This window comes from Thermobia domestica, chromosome 4 (genome assembly GCF_964235325.1).
Source record: "Thermobia domestica chromosome 4, izTheDome1.hap1.1, whole genome shotgun sequence".
Lineage (NCBI taxonomy): Eukaryota > Metazoa > Arthropoda > Insecta > Zygentoma > Lepismatidae > Thermobia > Thermobia domestica.
Genome location: NC_137457.1, coordinates 263,122,252 through 263,141,929, shown reverse-complemented (window position 1 = coordinate 263,141,929; position 19,678 = coordinate 263,122,252). Strand labels below are relative to the sequence as shown.

Here is a 19,678-nt window from a genome sequence, read left to right as displayed (position 1 = left end):
TGTCTGCACAAAATCTCAACTCTCAATTTTGAGCGCGTGCTCATTGCCCTGCACATAATTTCAGACCCAAAGTGTTTTCGCCAGAAAACACTCTCAAATACTCTACATGTTGCAATTTTTATTCTTGCGTTGTCTATAAGCGTGTCCTTATTGACTATTACAGTTTATCTACTTGGAGCGGAAGCCTGAGATCTGCTAAGCAACAATTCTCTCATGGTCTCGGAGATAACTAAGAATAATGACCTATTGTATTCTAGGAATAAAGAAAATTGAGACCAATACACAGGAAATTGTCCGAATAAGTCCATTTTATTCTCATAAAAATAATGTTCAAAATAACGTAAAATAAAGCTATACTATACATTAATTGGCAAACAAGCCTTCATTCATTTTGTTTACAGCAGGTACAGCTAGCTATCTGTCAGGCACCAGCATTCCTTAACCACAAAATAGTGCATAGATTTTTATCAAGTTACTAATAGGCCACTTTAAAAGTTTTCCAATGATCTTACGATACTGATTTCAATCACGACGGTTCACTCGTATCCGGGTAAAAAATAGCACGAACATTATAACACGCAAGAAAGTTTTCAGATGTGCTTCTTAATACCCTGTCGAAATTCGAGTTCTGCAAAAGTAAAGCCAAACGGATTCTTGCAATATCGAGAGAAGAGTGGCATTGTCATCGGTCGACATCACAACTACGGGAATGATATTTTAACAATTTTACATATTTGTCCGAGTTCCTTGTTTACGCATATTATTACGCAGATTTGCTAACTATTGAGCTACACCAATCATATCACTTAAAGCAACAAGTTTCCAAATTTCTCCTGAAGAGTCATCATTCGATCAGCGAACGAGTTAGAATCATGTGCTAAGAAAGTTAATTTTTCATTTATAATTTTAGTTCATTTTGTTAAAAAAAAGAGAAAAACTAAATAAATACAATAAAATAAATACGTAAATGTGATTTGTTTTATTACATGACGCTATCTCTCTCTGAGTTCTGCGCAGTCCGCGTGCCACGCTTCCATTACAAGTTGACCTACTCTGGCCTCGATTAAAATCAACTTCTAAAATTTGCACTGAACTTGGATCTACCATAAAAAGCCATTAAGGTTAAATATGAATAGGAGTTTCTAATCTATAATATGTGAAATGATCTTTAACTTTTTACGATAAAGTATGTTTCTGTTTGCCTTCATGTTTCCACACAATTTCAATACTACAATTTTGATCGGCAAAGGACCATGGCTTCGAAGTCTGGCTGTTTATTACACTAAGATATGGATATATGTTATTATTATTAATGTGAGTAATTAGGCTAAAAATTTCGAGTTTTGCTCACCTCAGTATATATATAAACTACAATTTACGATTTTTAACAGGAGCTTATCAGTTATCACTTTACAGAACGTTTGTGCTTTCCTATTCAAAAAATATGTTGAAGGCGGCCTCTTGGATCTCAAACTATAGGCGTCAGAATAAAGTTGGATGGTACGAACATATTTTGTTCTGAGCTTTTTGTGTATAGTTGGAGTTCACCGATTATAAATCTAATCACTGTATGTAAAATTTTGTTCAAGCTTGGCAAAGCTAAAACGGAAACCTAAAGGAATAATGAGTAGCCATTACGTTCGGCTACATCCGACCGCTACAAGCGGAGTACTAGAAGGGAAGTCATTAGAATAAAACAAGAAGAATATTTTCACGCTTCAATGGTTACGAGTAAAGATGGACATTCTTGACGTTTCACCTAGACTCTGTATGTGACAATCACCATTTATAAGCAATACGGAAACCTGATTCGTATCAAAAATTTGTATTTACTTCATTAAATTTCTTGCGCTTTCTGTCAAATGATATATCACAATGATTTTATCTTTCTTCTGATATTCATCCGATCTCAATATGTAGTCAGTGCTGACTCCACATTATTCCTGTCCCCCTTCGCCCTCAGATTTATTTATTAACCTAGTCACCGAACACAATACAGATAATTCCACGATGGGTTTAAGTGCGTTGCATGGTGCTGGTTCTGGGAAGTCTTCGGGAAAGCCCTTTAGATTTACCAAGAACACAAGACAACATGAAGTCTGATCGTGGAGAAATACTTAATAATAATTCTGATTCATTTTCTTTGGCTAGTTATATTTTACAGGGATCCCAAACTACTTTTGAGGTCAAAATTACTGACTTTAAATCTGAAAATACTGACCGAATACTGAAAATACTAACTATATATTTATAAATATATCTATTAATATGTTAAAATAGCCACCCTACTCCCCACTGAACAGCTGTAAGCATATGTTAACTCAGTTATTAACTAATCTTGCAATAAGTATATTCAATTCAAAAAATGAAAAAAATACCAAGATTGTCTTTGTAAAACTGTCTAAATGTAAGCAAAACCAAGTACATAGAAAACTAAATTGCAGTAAACTCATTTTCATAAGTTGAAAAAATAATTACAGCTGCTCAGGCCAATTTCCCTTGCCTCCTTTTATTCAACCAATCTTAAGAACCTTATTATGATATTCACTCTTTTTTTCCCTTGAAAAAGGTAGTAATATGAAGACTTTCGTTTTTCTACACTCTTCTGAATTTTATCAGTCTTTTATTTCTTTTCATCAGCTTCTTTCTTCTTCTTTGTGGCACTGTCAAGCATTACTTGTGCTACATCGGCTGCAACAAAATCCTTGTTCTTAATAGCCTCTCTCAACCGTTCATTTGCTTCCTTCAGTAACTTATCACATGTTTGTGTCTTCTCTTCTTCTTCATCCTTTAGACGTTTTAAAATACATTATTTTTCTTCAATTGTTCCTTTCTCAATTAAAAGTTCTTTTTCCAATTCTTTTTCAGCTGCCGGTTGTTTTTCCTTTGCTTCTCCTTCATTTTCTTTGTATCCTTCTTTTTCCTTTGTTTCTTCGATTTCCTCTGCTGCTCACAGAACTTTCTGTAACTCTTGTGAGCAGTATGTGCCAGATCTAAAAAGCTCTTTAGATATATATATATATACAAGATGTGCCTTCCTTTCATATATCTCATGTACAGCTTCCAAATGAGCATTAAGAACCCTCTCTGACCTGTTAGCTCTATGAGGGGTAATAATGCATAGGGAGCTTGAAAACTCTGTTTCAACTTCAGCTGAGCCATATGAAAGTGAGATGGCTGCTTTCACAATTTTTAACACAGTTGGAAATGCATGCTCTCCTAAAATGTTAGTGGTTTGGAAAAATTCGTTCCAATAAACATCTATTCTTTTTTTTTCACTAGTTGTGATATCATCTTCTAACCTTAATATTCTCCACTCATCCAAAAGTGTGCCTTCTTTGTAAGGAATAGGCAAAGTTTCAGCTATTTTGACAATTTTCTTCCAGCTGTCCTCTTTCGTTCTTTCTTGAGGATTAAAATATTCCAAATGTTTTAACAAATGCTTAGAATCCAGAGACGTCTTGTTGAAAATATGCTTACAACTAGCAACATAGATGCAAGAAAGAAAGTTTACTCTTTTCTCCACTCTTCTTTTACACCTTCTCCGATGGAAATTTTTCTCATCACTGAATGTTTCCACAGAAAACCGTGCTGACGTTTTGCAAATTCGGTTCATAAGAGTGCTTGTTACGAACCTGAGCATATAATGCATGGTGTGCACAAGTGGCTCTTCCATTTGGAAGTATCCCGTGAATTGAGTAAATAAGTGAGCACTTGAACATACAAACAGTACTTCTGCTTTTATTGTGTCAATTTTCAACAGACTTACAATGTTTTTATATTGTGAACGTTTCATTAAATGACTTTTGTACTTTAGGATATATGTCAAGAAATATTTCATTACTGCTGGCAAAATTTAACACCTTTTACAAATTACTAAATTGCAGCACCTCCATAAACTATTAAGGCCCTTCAGTTATGCTTCATTCATCATTGGGAGCATACACAAAACACTGAAATTGCTTTTAAAATTTGAAAATTTTTGTTTAACCTTCCAAGGAGCCTAAAATACTAACTTTTACTGACCAGTTTGCATCCCTGTATTTTATTTCTGTGGCAATAGATTTTTGGATATTTTTAACTATGGAAAGCGTACATTATCAGAAACCTAGTGATAATATTATATTGAGTATATTTGTGTATTACTAGGATCTGACCAAGAACGTATGTAACTATACAAAAGTAAACACAAAAGCGCCAAACTTTTACCTAGATTTTTGCAGATGAATAATTAATTATATTCACGAAATAACAGAAAACAGTATTCACCATTCGTTAGTCCGAAGAACTCAATACTATATTTAAGCCTTAAGCGTCACTCGTCGGCTGTTACGTTGAAGTAAACAGATGTCTAGTACTAAATGTAAAACTCAATAAACGGTGAAGTGCCGGGATAGGTGGAGTAATTCTGTAATCCAGCTATCCTGGAGGTTAGATAGTGAGCTGCAAACGTCCTATACTATGAGAGTTAATCTTACAAGACAGTCTCTGCACTGAATTCCAGTTCCGCTTATGGTTCGGAGCAGTGTCGAAGCGGGAAAAAAGCAGAGGCGGTATGTTTTATTATGATTTTGACTCAACATACCGGCTATTTAAATATTGTCTTGATCACTAAAAAACTGGACACGGTATGTCCTCATTACTGAAAAACCAGAGGCGGTATGGCATACTACCGCATACCGTCTCACTTCGACCACTGGTTCGAAGCCCAGCTAACAATAGGCAGCCATTCATGGCCTCGGTGCCGTGTAACATTTAAAAAAAAGATCACACAAAACGCGGGCGATGATTTTATAGTGATTTTTACCCTACCATACTGCTTGGTTACCTGCTTTTACCTTCCTACGTATTTGACTGAACATGTTAGTTCACAAGCTATTTAAAATCAAAAATAAATGTTTAATACTTATTTTCGGATGGTGAAAACTTTTTCTTTTTTTTCTATCTGGAGAGTCTAATCTTTATTTTTACTGTGTTCATCTACCTGTTTATGCTTATGTTTGATAGTAGGGGGAGGGGAGGGAAGGCAAAAGAAATTAAACAAATGACTAAGAAAATAAATAATACAGGGTGAGACAAAAAGATGTTACCATTAAATAGATGTTCTTTTTGTTTTTGTTTTGTGGATTAAACTATGGCGTGCCGATATTCCATTGAAAAACGAAAGAAAATAGCTGCCTGGATGGAGGTTTTCTAGTCCCCAAGCATCGTACAAGAAAAATTCACGGCCAGAACCGAACGAGATGCACATTCGGGATTCTTCCAAGGTGAATGTTTCGTGTGTAATAAGCAAATTTGGAGTGATTAGACCCTTCTTTTTTGAAGAAGAGACCATTAGGGGAGAGAATTACCTTGCTATGCTGCTAGCACGTTCATGAAGGAGAACATGCCAGTTGTCATTCTCCAGCGAAGGTACTTTCAGCAAGACGGCGACCCTCCCCATTACAGTCATATGGTTCGGGATTACCTGAACGACACGTTCGATAAACGTTGGATTGGTATAGGTTGTCCTCTCCCATGGCCAGTACGTTTTCCCGACCTGACGCCATGTGAGTTTTGGTTGTAGAGCATGGTCAAGGATCTTGTGTATGCCAGCAAACCTAGCAACTGGGACGATCTAAAGCACCACATCACTCAGGTCATCGCTCTCCCAAAATGGCCCAGAGGGCCATACAATCAACAACGGTCAGACTCCATAAGTACATTGAGCAGGATGGGTGCCAAATTGAAACCCTGTACGTTGAAATCCTTGCCTTGTAATTTCACGTGAGTAAACCTTCATTTAGTGTCAACATCTTTTTGTTTCACCCTGTATTAACCCTTCACTGGACAAAGTACTAATTCGAAAAAGAGAGAGAAAATATTGTGGAACATGCACAGACTGGTAGTAGGAAATAGGTGAAGGGCAGAAGTGGAGGATTTCAAATATCTTTCACAGTAAAATCGATTGAACGGAAGCTTTGCTTTGATATACACAGAGAGATTATCTATATGTTCCTACAAATAATGAACTCCTCTAATCTTCTTACCTTTAAATCTTTTGACCTGCGAAATGCCTTACCGCAGATGGGACACTGATAAGGCTTATCACTTTTGTGAACCACTAAATGGTTACGGAGCGTTCTTCTTGATGACAGCTGAAGACCACACTGTGGACATTGATACGGTTGCTCACGATGAATGTCTGCATGGATTTTCAAGCGATACTTCGTCTTGAATCTGTAAAGTAAACAAATTTCATTTGAATTTATGATTAAATTTGTAAGTATGATAATTATAATGAATTCATTTCAACCATTAATTCATGAACTACAAGGCTCATTTCATAAATAAGTTATACCCAAAAAATCTGGAAAACGACTATGATTCTTATATATTTGTTGTTTTGTGATGGCAACCTAAAGCTATTTACATCTAGAGCTGGCACGCATGCATCACGCACGGGATGCTTGGAATTACACAAGATGACAGCATCCTTACAGAAATGCTCCAAGCTGAAGCAGTGAAGTGTAGTTAGATTTTTTTGTTCAAAGAAGGCGTAAGGTCGATAGAAACTCATCGCCGAATGACAGTTCAACACACTTACAACTGTAGCAGAAGGGAATGGAATGTAAGTGTATGAGGGGACTGACAAGTTCAAACACGCCATAATCATCGTTGAACATTCTCCGCGTCCAGGTTGCTCTTTCACTGCAGTCACAGAAAGCAACTTGCTACTGTGGATTAATTTTGTTTCGGGGTCACAAGTAGTGAATTCTTGAACATTACACGTCCAAACGTCCTAATATAAACAGTATGACCTCATGACTCATAACAATATATTTTTTCTTGGTGTATCTAACTCAACAGTTAATTTCCCACAATCGATATTTCAAATTACGCGTAATGATTGTTCCCTGAGGAGGAGGAGAAAGAAAGAAAGAAAGGAAAAAAAACGCATGTTGTTAAGAAAGTTCGTTCAGGCCAAATAGTAATAATCACTAATTATGTGATATAGCGATACACATTCGAGGTGTATAACATAGTGTGAAACTGCTTCCCTGAACTGCATACAGAAACGAACACTACACTACATACCTGCACTCTCTGGATAGGTAACACCCTATCTATCTGTATATAGGTTAGGCAATTCTATCATTACATAACTTCATCGTCGGGATTAAACAAGGAGTAACACTAGTAAAAATATAATCAAACACACTACAAAGTACATTATAAGCACTTTTACTAAAATACTTCATCAGATAGGAATGGAAGAAAATACAAAGTCAATCTGAAACACACAAAAATGGTAGTGAGGACTGCATGTGAGGGCCTCAGTTGTTTCATTTTTTCTCTCTCTCTCTTAACTCCTTCTCTTCTTATCTGGTGAAACGTGTTAGCGGAAGAACTAGTAACGTACGCTTCATACTTACAAATCATGCTGTGTTAAGTATGGGAAGACTTATAGGACGCTAAGGCCGTGTTTCAACAAGTATCAGAGCAAAAGCGGTAACAGATAGCAAGAAGCAGTTTTTTGGAACAAGTTCAGTATACCGAGAATAGGTTTCATCTCTGTTAAACTCTATTAACCATTTCCAGTTACAACATTGATCGCCACAGAACAAAAACGGCAAGTGAGAGTGATGAGCGGTTTTTAGGAATCGATTTAGCGTCCCAAGAATATATGAACTCTCCACCTTATTTCTCTACTAATATCAGAAGTGGTAGGCATTTACTACTAATTCCAGTTCCAATATTGATTTTGATAGAGCAAAAAGGTAAGTTAAACTGGAAAAATCCCACTTAAACTTTTGAGAAATTCTAGCATGGTTTCAAACTAGTGTACGTACAGCTATTATACTAAAATGTGATGACAGCAGTAAGCAATATTGAACTCTGTCCGACTCACAAGTTACATCGCCGATGTGAAATTGACGGCGAGGTATTTTAAATATACTTTGAATAATATGGATACACAAATTTAGTAATATCAAATCAAGTCACGATATTCTGTGTGACTCGAAATCTTGTCTAAGAAAGGGCCAAGTGAACTATTCTTGAGGAATGTTGGAGATTCAAGTTACTGTTGTGTTAACACTTTTCTTCGACTAACTACTTCATGATTTGATATTAACTGACTCCCTTCGCAGAATATATTCTGCTTCAGGTGTCCACAGCTTGGAGTTTTCTACAGAAACTAACTGAGATGGAAGTTATATTTTGAAGCAATTCCTGCACGATTTCAAGCCAGAGATAACGTGAAATGACTCTTTGATATGGATTCAGCGTCTCCAGAATAAGTTTCATCTCCTTCTTTCCCTTCTACTCAAACAGGAAATGATGGAAATCTATGATTTCCGGTTTAAACATTGCTCGCCATAATGTAAATACGGTAAATAGTGATAAGTTTTATGATGTGAATGCAATACCACAAGAACAGACTCCATTACGTACTTCATTGTTCTACTGTACCCGGATGTACTCAAAATCTACCAGTTCCAGTTCCAAAATCGATCTCCATAGAAAGAAAACGGTAGGAGACAAAACAAAAAAGTTTGATATGGATTTAGAATCCAAAGAATATCTTTTATTTCAAGTCTTCTACTGAAACCGGAAGTTGTAAAAATTAACATACCTAGATAAGTTCCGGTACCAATATTGATTTCTGTATAACAATAATAATTGTAACATAGAGTTAGAAATTGTTTTTCGTACCGGATTCAGCATCGGAAAAACAGGTTCAATCTCTGATTGCAACCGGAAGCTATACATCTATTACTTCCAGTCTCAATATTGACTTTCCATAGTTTCAAAGTCATCGTACTTTTAAATGTGTAACGAAACTTCTAACATTTTGTTACAAAATTAGAGAACTTTAACGGAATCAAACAAACTAGTGGGAGAACGGCGAGATAGTTTTAGTCAGAAAGTGGCGGCCATTTATGCTCATTGGTACTTCAGAGTTTAAAGTGCTACTTGGGAAACAAATCGTAATTATTTCATTATTTTAAGAGTTCTGTGTGTTACTGCTAATACTGTGCACATTCCCATATGGTCTAGAAGTGACACCGGATGTAAAAAAAATACATGTTTTTATGGCAAATACTAACATAATTTATAATAAATTTTGCAGTTTCTTCACTTATTCCGAAATAAAAAACATGTCTTACGTAAAATTTCATTTTGGCGGTAGATGCCAACTGCTTGAAGATGTTTGCTACCATCTAACTGCACGATGTGTAACTCTAGCATTCTACTATTACACGCTTTTTTCAAACAGAAAATGGGATCGCAGTGTACATCGATAGAAAACAAGCCATTACTGCGATAGCCTCGTCATGGACATTCCCAAGGAGATAAGGATTTTTTTTATTAATATATATATATATATATATATATATATATATATTACAAATAATTAAGTTATCAAGACGACGTCATTTCCAAAAATGATTTTATATATATAAAAATGTTTCTAGCTTAGTGTGGACATCTGATATACTTGTGATATAAAGTAAAACTTAAAGAAATAAGGATTCTCGTTCGGTTTAGTTTTATTAAAATGATAAACGTCCTAAAGATGAGACTCATTAGAAACTTCCCTCCTCTTGTTTCGTTTTGTAAATTTATGTAGTAAAGTTATATTCTGATTTTTTAAACATTTTTTTATCAGAACCGTTCCACGTCAAGGTGTGTCCACAATGGGTATAATATAACTACACTTGAACAATATATTTTTGGAGCATATTGTGTAATGACTTTGTCTGGTGTATGTGACTATGTTTTCACTATTCTCTGGTAAGAATTCATTTTCTATTCCCACTTCGGAATTATAAGACCCACCTGATTTAAATTACGTTCTTTTTGTAAATTATATGCATAATAGTATGTATTTTGTCATTACTTACGTACTTTGAAACAAATTATTAACTAATACAATAGACCTAGGGATACGTCACACTATGAATACTGGAAAAGAATATACGAGCAAATATTCATTCCAATAGTGTCTTCATCATTTGCTCTATACATACCTACCCTTTGTTACAGTGAATGCAAACGAAAGGCTTCTCCTCACTATGAATGGTCATATGCTCTTGTAGCACTCCTTTCTGAGCGAAGGCTCGTCCACACACTTCACACACAAAAGGCTTTTCGCCAAAATGAACATGTTTCCTATGTACATATAACGAGTTTTTAGTTCCAAAGCTGTGGGAAAAAAATATTTCATATTATTGATTCTGTGATATATATGTATAAAAAAAATTGCACAATCACAAAGCTAATGGACAAACAGTTAATCACTTCCTGCCATAAGATACCTCCTCTTGCTTTAAGACTAGCGTGCATCCAGTCCAATAATTTACTAGGAACGCTACGAGACAGCACATATGCAATTCAAGTTCCATCAAAATAGGTCGATAATTCTCCCAGCATTTCATTTACAGTTTCAAATGACTCAATAAATTATCAATAAGGGTTATATCTTGTAGCTTGATAGGTCACTGTTACTCAATTTTCTGCATTCCACTGTGACAAAATTTTAACCCAGTTCATTCTGGGATAAAGAATCCGTGATGTACTGTGAATCCACGAAATATGGGACAAGAAGCACAGTTTTGTCATTTAAAATGAGAAAGTACACATGCTGGCATATGTTTATTGGCATTTTATATGAAAATAATTCTAAAAATGATCGTAATAGGTTTGGCTATTTACAAGTTTAGATGAAAAGCGGAATATTATTAGAGTAAAACATAAGTGACATTCCCCTAACCGAATTACTCGTTTCATGTCTTTCAGGTGTATAGTTTTGATGCTGCCCAAGCATTCCAAATGTGCAACTTTATTATCTGATATTACCTGACTCCTCTTGCAGAATATTCTGTTTCAGGTCCAATGCTTGGGAGATTCCTAATGAAACTAACTGAGATGAGAGCCCCACTTAAACTTTGGAGCAATTCTTGCATGGTTTCAAACCAGTATACGTACAGCTATTACACTAAATACAACGACAGCAGTGAGTAATACTGAATTTTGAGTTGAGTTGATTTTGAGTTTAACGTCCTGTTCAGCAGCGAGGCTATATGAGACGTGGACCTACTGATTAACGTGGAATCCGAACCACATGAGCTCCCGCCGGGAATCGAACCTGGGTATCCCACGCCAAAGGCGCGTACGCTAACCGCTTAGCCACGGATGAGTTCAATACTGAATTCTGTTCGAATCACAAGTTACATCGCCGATGTGAAATTGACGGCAAAGTATTTTAAATATACTTTGAACAATATGCATCATTTAGTATTGAGGAATGTTGGAGATTCACATCTGTTGTATATTGGAGATTCCGTTTAGTGTTAACACTTTTCTTCAACTAATTAAGTCATTAGTGGAGTGAAATAAAACATAAGTGAGACTGAGAACTGTTTCTTTAATTACTATTAATCACCTACATAGGATATCGGTTAGTACTATGACTATGTAATTTGTGCAGTAAAATTTTCCCCTGCAGTAAAATTTACTTTAGTGTATTTCACTATATAAATACAGTAATTCAAGTAGTGCAGGATCTGACAGTGCCAACAAAAATGGTTTCTGCTTGTAACAGTGGCTCCATCCAGCGGGAACAAGCTGAAGAAAGAAACAAGTAATAGCATGAAAATGAGTGAGTAGTAGGTGTAAAAGACGAAATAAAACAAAAACAATACACCGTAATTCCAGACCATTCTATTGCGATATAACTTCTGTCTCATCATGCGAAATAATCCCATAATTAGGAATTAAAATGTGGTGAAATATGTGAGAGAAAATCGAAAAGTCTCTGCGCCTTTTTTTCCCAAGCGTGTAATATATTTTAATACAAAATCGAGATATCTATATATATGAGCGATGCAGTAGCCTTCATTTGGAACGGCTCCAGTGTAACTTCCGATCTCTCCCAACGCAAGACGCTGTTATCAATTGCCAAAGATGGCCGGAGTACTCAGAATGTCTAAGCCATATAAGCAGCGAAGTGTTATTCCTTTTCTATGGTGCAAGGGACACGCAGCCACAGATACTCACACGGAAATGGGTAGCCAGTGTAAGGTGACAAGCATTTAGCAATGTAAAGTGTGAAGTGGTAATGAAAAAAGTTTAAAAATAGACGAGAAAATATCCAGGACAATGAGTGATTAGGCTGACACCAGACAACATTACACGTGTTGGCGAAATAATGAAAACGGATCGACTGTTCATCTGAAGGACATTGGTATTTCCTATGACTTTGTCCACGATTCGTTGTGATATCGCAAGGTGTCATGTCGGTGGATTCTTAATCTTCTTAATGATAGCAACATGAGCAAGCGAATAGTCATGTCACTGAACATTTGCAGCCTTATGTCGAGGAAAGAAACAGTTCCCTGGCCCTCACTGACAACGAAACGCGGATACTGCATTACACTCCCGAGTTAAAACAACAGAAGTATGGTGTGGAAACATCCCGGCTTGCCAGCAACGAAGAAATTCCGAAAAACACTGTCGACCGGTAAATTGAAACTCTCAGTGTTTTAGGACAGTCAGATACTCCTCTTACTGGATTTCCTACCGAAAGGTGAAATCAATGACGCACAATGCTACTGTCGTACACTTTCCCATCTGCGAGCAATCATTAGAAAAAAAAGTGTCGAGTATTCGGGATATTGACGATATGATTTTCCTTCATGACAATGCAAACCCGCACGCCGCGAACAAACTATCACAAATTTCACTCTTTGGGGGTGGAAGATTATGGAGCACCTCCTTACAGTTCAAACCTTGGCCCGACTGATTACTATCCTTTTGGTCCACTTAAGAAATTCCGGGCAGGACAGAGATTTACGAACAACACCGAAGCGCAGAATGTTGTTCGTAGTTGGTTTCGTGATCAGCCGGCCACCTTCTACGCAGCAGACATCGAGAAACTCATAGTACAGTGGGATGTGGTGGTTAAGTGAAAAAAAAAAAAAAAAAAAAAGACAAAGGTGCGTAGAATCTGTAGATCTTGTTCCTTGTTTATGGTTTGTAATCTAGCAATAAATCAGTAGAGGCAAATATATGTCGATTTTCCCTCGTAGTAAAAAATGGAGAACAATCCATTCTTAAATGCAAATATCGACAAAGTTATTACAGTGTCATGTGAACCACAACTATATTAATTAATTCTTAATTAACGATACACTTTGTAAAGGTCCGAGATTATTCTTATGTCAGAATATTCTCGAACAATTTTCGAGCATAATCACAACAAACTAACGCAAACTGAAGTAAATAGTACAGTAACAATAAGGAAGTTTTTCCTCTTGGTCAGAAATTACTACTTCTTAAAAAACGGAGTTTTCTGCTGTTGTGCAACAAGCTCAATTCTATCTGGCACTGGAATGCTTTCTAGTTTCAGGTTCACAAATTTGCCGCAACATAGTACTGAAAGTATTTGAGAACAAGATCCTGAGACGAATATTCGGACCCAAGAGGAACGGGATTGGGGAATGGCGGAAACTTCATAACGGGGAACTACATAATTTATACGGTTTACCCAACATTGTTAGGGTCGTCAAGTCTAGGAGGCTTAGGTGGGAGGGTCATGTAGCTAGAATGGAAGAAAGTAGAAACGCTTTCAAAGTCTTGACTGGAAGACCAATCAGACAACGACCATTAGGAAGACCTAGGCGCAGATGAGGGACAATATTAAGATGGATCTCGCAAAGATTGGAATACAAAGTAGAAACTGGATGCAGTTAGCTACGGATAGAAGTCAGTAGAGAGCTTTTGTGAACGCGGCATTGAATCTCCAGGTTCCACAGGCCATAGAGTTAGTAAGTTATAGTACTAATAGTCAGAAACTGAACAACAGGTTCCTTGTGAATGGGAAAAAAGGTAGTGCGTTCGAAGGTGGATGTAATGGTATATGTTGGAAAGAGGTTATTATTATGTCCAGAAACAGCACAATATGCGGTAAAAGGTTAACAAATAAACGGAGAGATACAGGGGTGTGCAAGTAAGTACATTGTTCTATATGAAGATGTACCCTAAAACATCTATCACTAATTTACTAAGTGTTCCTTCTTTGAACAGTTTAAATAGTAATAAAAAAAAATGCAATAATACCTAAAAGACAGCGCAATTGTATAAATGAATTCGATACAATTTCGTTCATATAAAGTAGTTTGTTAACACCTCGTAACTCATCGCTCTATTTTTTATATGTCACAAAACTGCGAAGTATTAGATTTCACTTCGCAAAGTTTAACATTCGTTTCATTTGTACTCGTTGCCTTATTAAGTTTAAATTTTTTATACTTAATAAAATCGATTAACAAAATATATATCTTACGATTTACTGCAGATGTCACAGACCCAAGTATATCGTTCCTCAACTGGACGATGAATATTTTGGTGATGTCGAAGCAAAGACTTGTTATGGAAACGCCTACCACATTCATCGCACTGGAAAGGCCATAGCTCCTTTGGCCAATGAGAGATTGCATGAGATTCCATGGCGGCTCGATTAAAAAAACACTTCTTGCACTCATTACACCTGAAAAAACAGACACATGAAAAAAAAATAATTAACATACTATTAATTGATATCCTTACTTAGATTAATTTTACAGCATCTGATAGCTTTAACATTACTGTACCCACATGATACTTTAAAACCCAAGTTCACAGAAGATATTATAAACCCTTTAAAGTACACAATGAAATTTGTCGATGTTATAGTCATTTTCTTTCATAAAATTAAATAAATAAATATTAATGGGGTGACTGTTCTTCCTACAATATATATATATATATATATATATATATATATATATTCAAAACGTTCGTAAGAATTTCAAATCCTCAGATGAGATCTTTATTAACTCAACTAGAAAAAAATAGAGTTTGGTACTGGATTTTAAATTTTTTTTTCCGCATAAAATGTCAAAATAGTAAATTTAGTTGAGAAAAAATAATATACAGGGATCTGAAGCACACACAAGGAGCACAAGCTACAACAAATTTTATACTAATTCTGCTACAGGATGTTACAAAGTTAATTTATATATTATACATATACACACACAACAATTTTCAAAATTTTGCTGCTGTTTTCTGTTAGATGATCGAGAAGATTACTGGTTTATGTTTGTGACTACCATCAGTATTTAGTTAAACATGATAATTTTTATCTTTACGATACGAAGAAACCTGTGAACTTCGGCTTTATTTTGTTCAACTTATGTTTTCCTTTACGACACAAATCACATATTACTCCGTAAAAGTTCGCCACTTGCCCATCTTGGAATCTGGCCATACTGACAAAGCGATATATATGATGTTAACGTTAAATTCACTTCTGAATGGCAGACACATATGTATTCTTAATTTCCCAGAAAGCCTTGAATACCTCAAGATATTAATAAGCTCCATGGGATGAAAACAGAAAACTTGTCCATTGAAAGTAACTTCTTTATATATATATAAACATTAGAATTATTAACTGCTTTTTTTTTATCTTATTGCCAGCGAGCGTATGGATAGTTGGAGCCTATTAAGACTTCCCGTTCACGTTCTGTATTGTACGACATTTCGTAGTTTAGTTCAGATGGATTTTGAAGTCCTTTCTTACGTCAAATATATAAATACTTTTCCTTCTGAAAGCTTGTACGAAATTTAGAACAAATGACAATCGGATTTATGTTACAAGGCGCTATAAAAAAAATTAAAAAAGACAACAGGACACTCTTTATTCTTCTGCTCTTTTGGTTGCTGGTAGCAGGGCGAATGTAGCTGTTTCTAAATGAACAACAGGGTCGCTTTTGGTGCTTTGGTGCTTAGAGGGGTGAGAAAGTATAAATATCCGTGAGATGTTTTCTATATCTGTTGTCATAGGTGGGGGAGATAAAAGAATAAAGAATATGTCGCAGCATTTTTACGTAGTTCGTACGTTGCAATTACAACACAGTATGTGAATGACGAACTAAGACAGATATTTATGACATACTGTATTTCATAGTGCAGAAATAACTATTACTATACGCTATCTATAAAATGCAAACTATAATAACGCGACAATAATAATTAACTACTGCATTAAAAGTGCATATTATGATCTATACTAATTTTTGCTTTGAAGCACGTTGTGACGCGAAGGTGGAAGCAGCAGTTCGGCAATGGTGTCGCAAGCAGCCACCACAATTAATCCCCGACGGCACGAAAAACCTAATTTCTAGTTGGTGCAAGTGTGTTGCCCGTAACGGGGACTATGTTGAAAAATGATGCCACCATTTGTAGCTGAAATTACACGCTTTCCACTGATACTTGTATTGGTACTATCCGTCAAAACACAAATAAAGGCATCACCTTGGAAGCATTACTTTCTGAATCATTCCACTAACTTTCAAAAGCATGTAGAGACAAGCAAAGGAAACCAAGTATAAAACAATATTGAAACCAATGGCAACATACGCAAGATCTGCATGGACCCTAGCAAAACACTGTTACTGAAATGGGAGAAACAGATTTTGAGACAGATCTATGGACCAAAAAGGATAAAGTAGTCTTGTCAGATTAGAACAAATGAAGAACTGTACGAAATCTACAAAGGCTTAGAAAAAGTAAAATACATCAAACAACGAAGAATGAAGTGGCTGGGTAATGTCCAAAGCACGGAAGAAAACAGGTTACAATAGAAGATGCTAAACCGAAGGCCAGGTGGGAGAAGATTGATCGATAGGCCTAAGCTAAAGTGATGTTGAACACGACCTGTGAGAAATTGGAACTAAACAGTGGGGAGCCAAGGTCATAAACAGAGAAGAAATGGAAATGTGTAGTTGAGGAGGCCTAAGTCCTGCATAGATTGTAGCGCAGAGGCGTAAGTAATATTCTACTTTACTAACGCTCGACATGTTTTTTTTGTAATTCCGAAGACTTTTGATATGTACACTTAATACTTCCAACAGATGAACGATTGTTATTCCGAATAACAATAAATAGGAATAATAGGAAGAACAATTGTTCGTCTGTTCAAAATATTTCGTGTATACCAAAAAGCTTTGATGATAACGGAAACAAATCGCAGGTTATTAAAATGTCCTTGAACATTGTTTAAGAGTAGACTGCACTTTCAAGGATAAGATAGTCATGGTAGACAATAATTTGCAGCTACTAGACAGCATTAAAGAACAATCATCTTGGATCTTCCATGCGAAGTGTTGGCAGGATGATAACGCATAAAACTCTTGAGTTCGCAGCAGGGAAGCACGATGACTCAATGGTAAAATGCACATTTTCGGTAAGAGAAGCTTCTGGTTCAATCTAGGCTATGTGGGTTTAAGCTGCACAACATTGTGTTAATTATTAATAATAAAACTGTATTATGCCTTTTTTATTTATCTGGTTGGTGGAAGGAAGTGGTTTGGTGAAGGAAGTGGAAGGAAAAGAGACAATCCTGAGTATCCAAAGGAGGAAGAGAAAGTGGTTGGGACTTCGACCCTGCAAATTAGCAAATCCTCTCCATTCTTCTCTACCCCTACGGAGTGGCATATATCCTCCCCCAGGAATAGATTTTTCTGTCCTCTTCCCTTCAAAACGAAAGCAAGAAATACGATCTGCGTGAGGGAAAGGGGAGGGTGAGTAACAAGAAGAGACACTTGGCTGAATTTTCTTCCTAAAGGGAAGGGATCACTCTCATCTTGGAGGGAGAGAAGTCCCAGAGTTTAACGTAATAGTAATAATTATTCTTTCTCACTCTCACGATAATTCAATGCTCCGTTCTCAAAATTTAGAAGGGATTGCTGATTTCACAGAAAAGAAAGTTATGATGAAAGGAGAAGTTGAAAAAAAAAAATCATCTCTGTACTGGAAGGAGCTGGACCTTTCCTCTTCCATAAGAACACAGAAACTTTCATGAGGGGAATCAGAAGTTCCACCTTTCCTAACTAATCTCCCTCTTTTCCGTAAAACAAAAAGGTGGAAGAAATGAGTACACACGGTTTACTTTTCCGGTGCTTGGAAATATTTCCTTCCACTCTAGTCCTTACCCACATAAGCCCTGTGTTGGCCGATATCTATCTCGAAGGAAAGAAAAATGGTTGGAATTACCACCAGAAAGAGGTCCTCTTTCTCTCCCTCTCTCTCTTAGAAGAGGGGGGCGGCTCTTTTCTTCCTTCGAGACGGTAAATGACAAGAGAAAAAGAGAATCATGGACTCTCTTGCACGAAGGTTCGCCAAAAATAATTAACATCTGTAAAGCAATCGAAAAAACTAACGTTAATAAAACCGTTAAAATCTTAACGGGTACCAGTGACAAGCGTCTGTCCGTTACTCTACACGATAACTCTTGAACAAATGCGCTTTTTTTGTAATAGATAACTCGTTAATGGAGTCAATCCGTTACCCTCTACAGGTAACGGTGACTTTAATGGTGGCTAGCCATATTCCATTTTCTTATACTGTAATAAAGGTGTATAATTATTAAAAAAAAGCTAAAGTTAAACCGTTTCCGTTACATCACAGGAAAGATCCTCCTGCGGTTGTCATCTACTGGGCGAAACTGAAATTTTCAGGAGTCATGCCCTTTACTGGCTTCACCCGAGTTTATTATTAACTTAGTAATAGTGTCCCAGACCTTATACCGGCGTTCTGTTGTTTTCTCCCACATTTTCATTCTGCTTCTTCCATTAAAAACCGTCTCCTTTAGCCCATGGACATAAGTCATGCCAAGTTAACGATTTAATATTATAATCTCGATTCGCACCGTGACAGAACGTCTGTAGTGACTAAGTCCTTCTCCTTCAACATTCAGCATACACAGCCACTGAAATCCAGGCCGCTTTCATTAAGTGAAATTCATGGATATGTAACTACAGTTTACGAAAGAAATTGGTAGCTCGGACATGTCGTCACTACTAATCAAGAAGATGGCCAGGTGAAGGTAACCCTGCTGGACCATCACCTTTATTTATTTATTTATTTTTAAACCCAAATAAGGTGGACGTATTGTGGGTTCAGTCACGAGACATTCTATGCAAAGTGAACCCAGTGACACCTACTGGTTGTGTTTACCGTATTTCTGAAGATGACGTCAAAAAGAACTACCAGAGCTTTCCAGAAATACATCTCTTCAAAAGATTGTAGCTCTGCTTATAGATGAGCTACAGTTTAGTTAGAATGATTGCCAAATCTTACAACACAAGGAAAGTTTAGTGAACACTATAGGGAAATCATGTAAGACATTTTTTTTTTCATTGACACAATTTCCTCCGAAGTCTGATCTCTCGATCTCATAACGATCCCAAAATTATATTTTGATTGTATCTTTATAAAGACCTAACCTACATATAAGATTATTATTATTATTATTATTACAAATTTAAAATCTCCCTTTTTCGAAAAATTCGAATTTGAAAATTCGAATATTCAAAAATTCTTTTTAGTACACTCCCATTGATTTACATATCAAAAAAAAAAAAGCTTAAAACAATGGCTTTGCAATGACGTATGTCTTAGTTCGGTATGTTAATTAGAAGCAGACATATATCAAATTAAAAAAGCTAATATGCAATTTTTTAGACCAAAATTGAAATTTCGAACCGTAAAATTTTGAAAATTAATAAACCTAGAAGGTTGAAATTTGGTATTTTTCAATCTTGCTATGATATCTTCATGTGACGCAAAAATTATCAAAATCTGA

At 36.1% G+C, this 19,678-nt stretch overlaps 1 protein-coding gene across 1 annotated transcript in view; it reads right to left on the bottom strand.

Annotated features, from left to right (window-relative positions):
* LOC145684038 (uncharacterized) overlaps positions 1-19,678 on the bottom strand; it is a 38,364-nt gene that overhangs the window by 7,070 nt on the left and 11,616 nt on the right. Inside the window, exons 4-6 of the mRNA XM_081755864.1 lie at positions 14,333-14,536; positions 10,021-10,191; positions 6,030-6,219 (exon numbers count right to left, since the gene is read on the bottom strand). Coding sequence (XP_081611990.1) covers positions 6,030-6,219; positions 10,021-10,191; positions 14,333-14,536 — 565 coding nt within the window. The remainder of the gene's footprint in view (positions 1-6,029; positions 6,220-10,020; positions 10,192-14,332; positions 14,537-19,678) is intronic.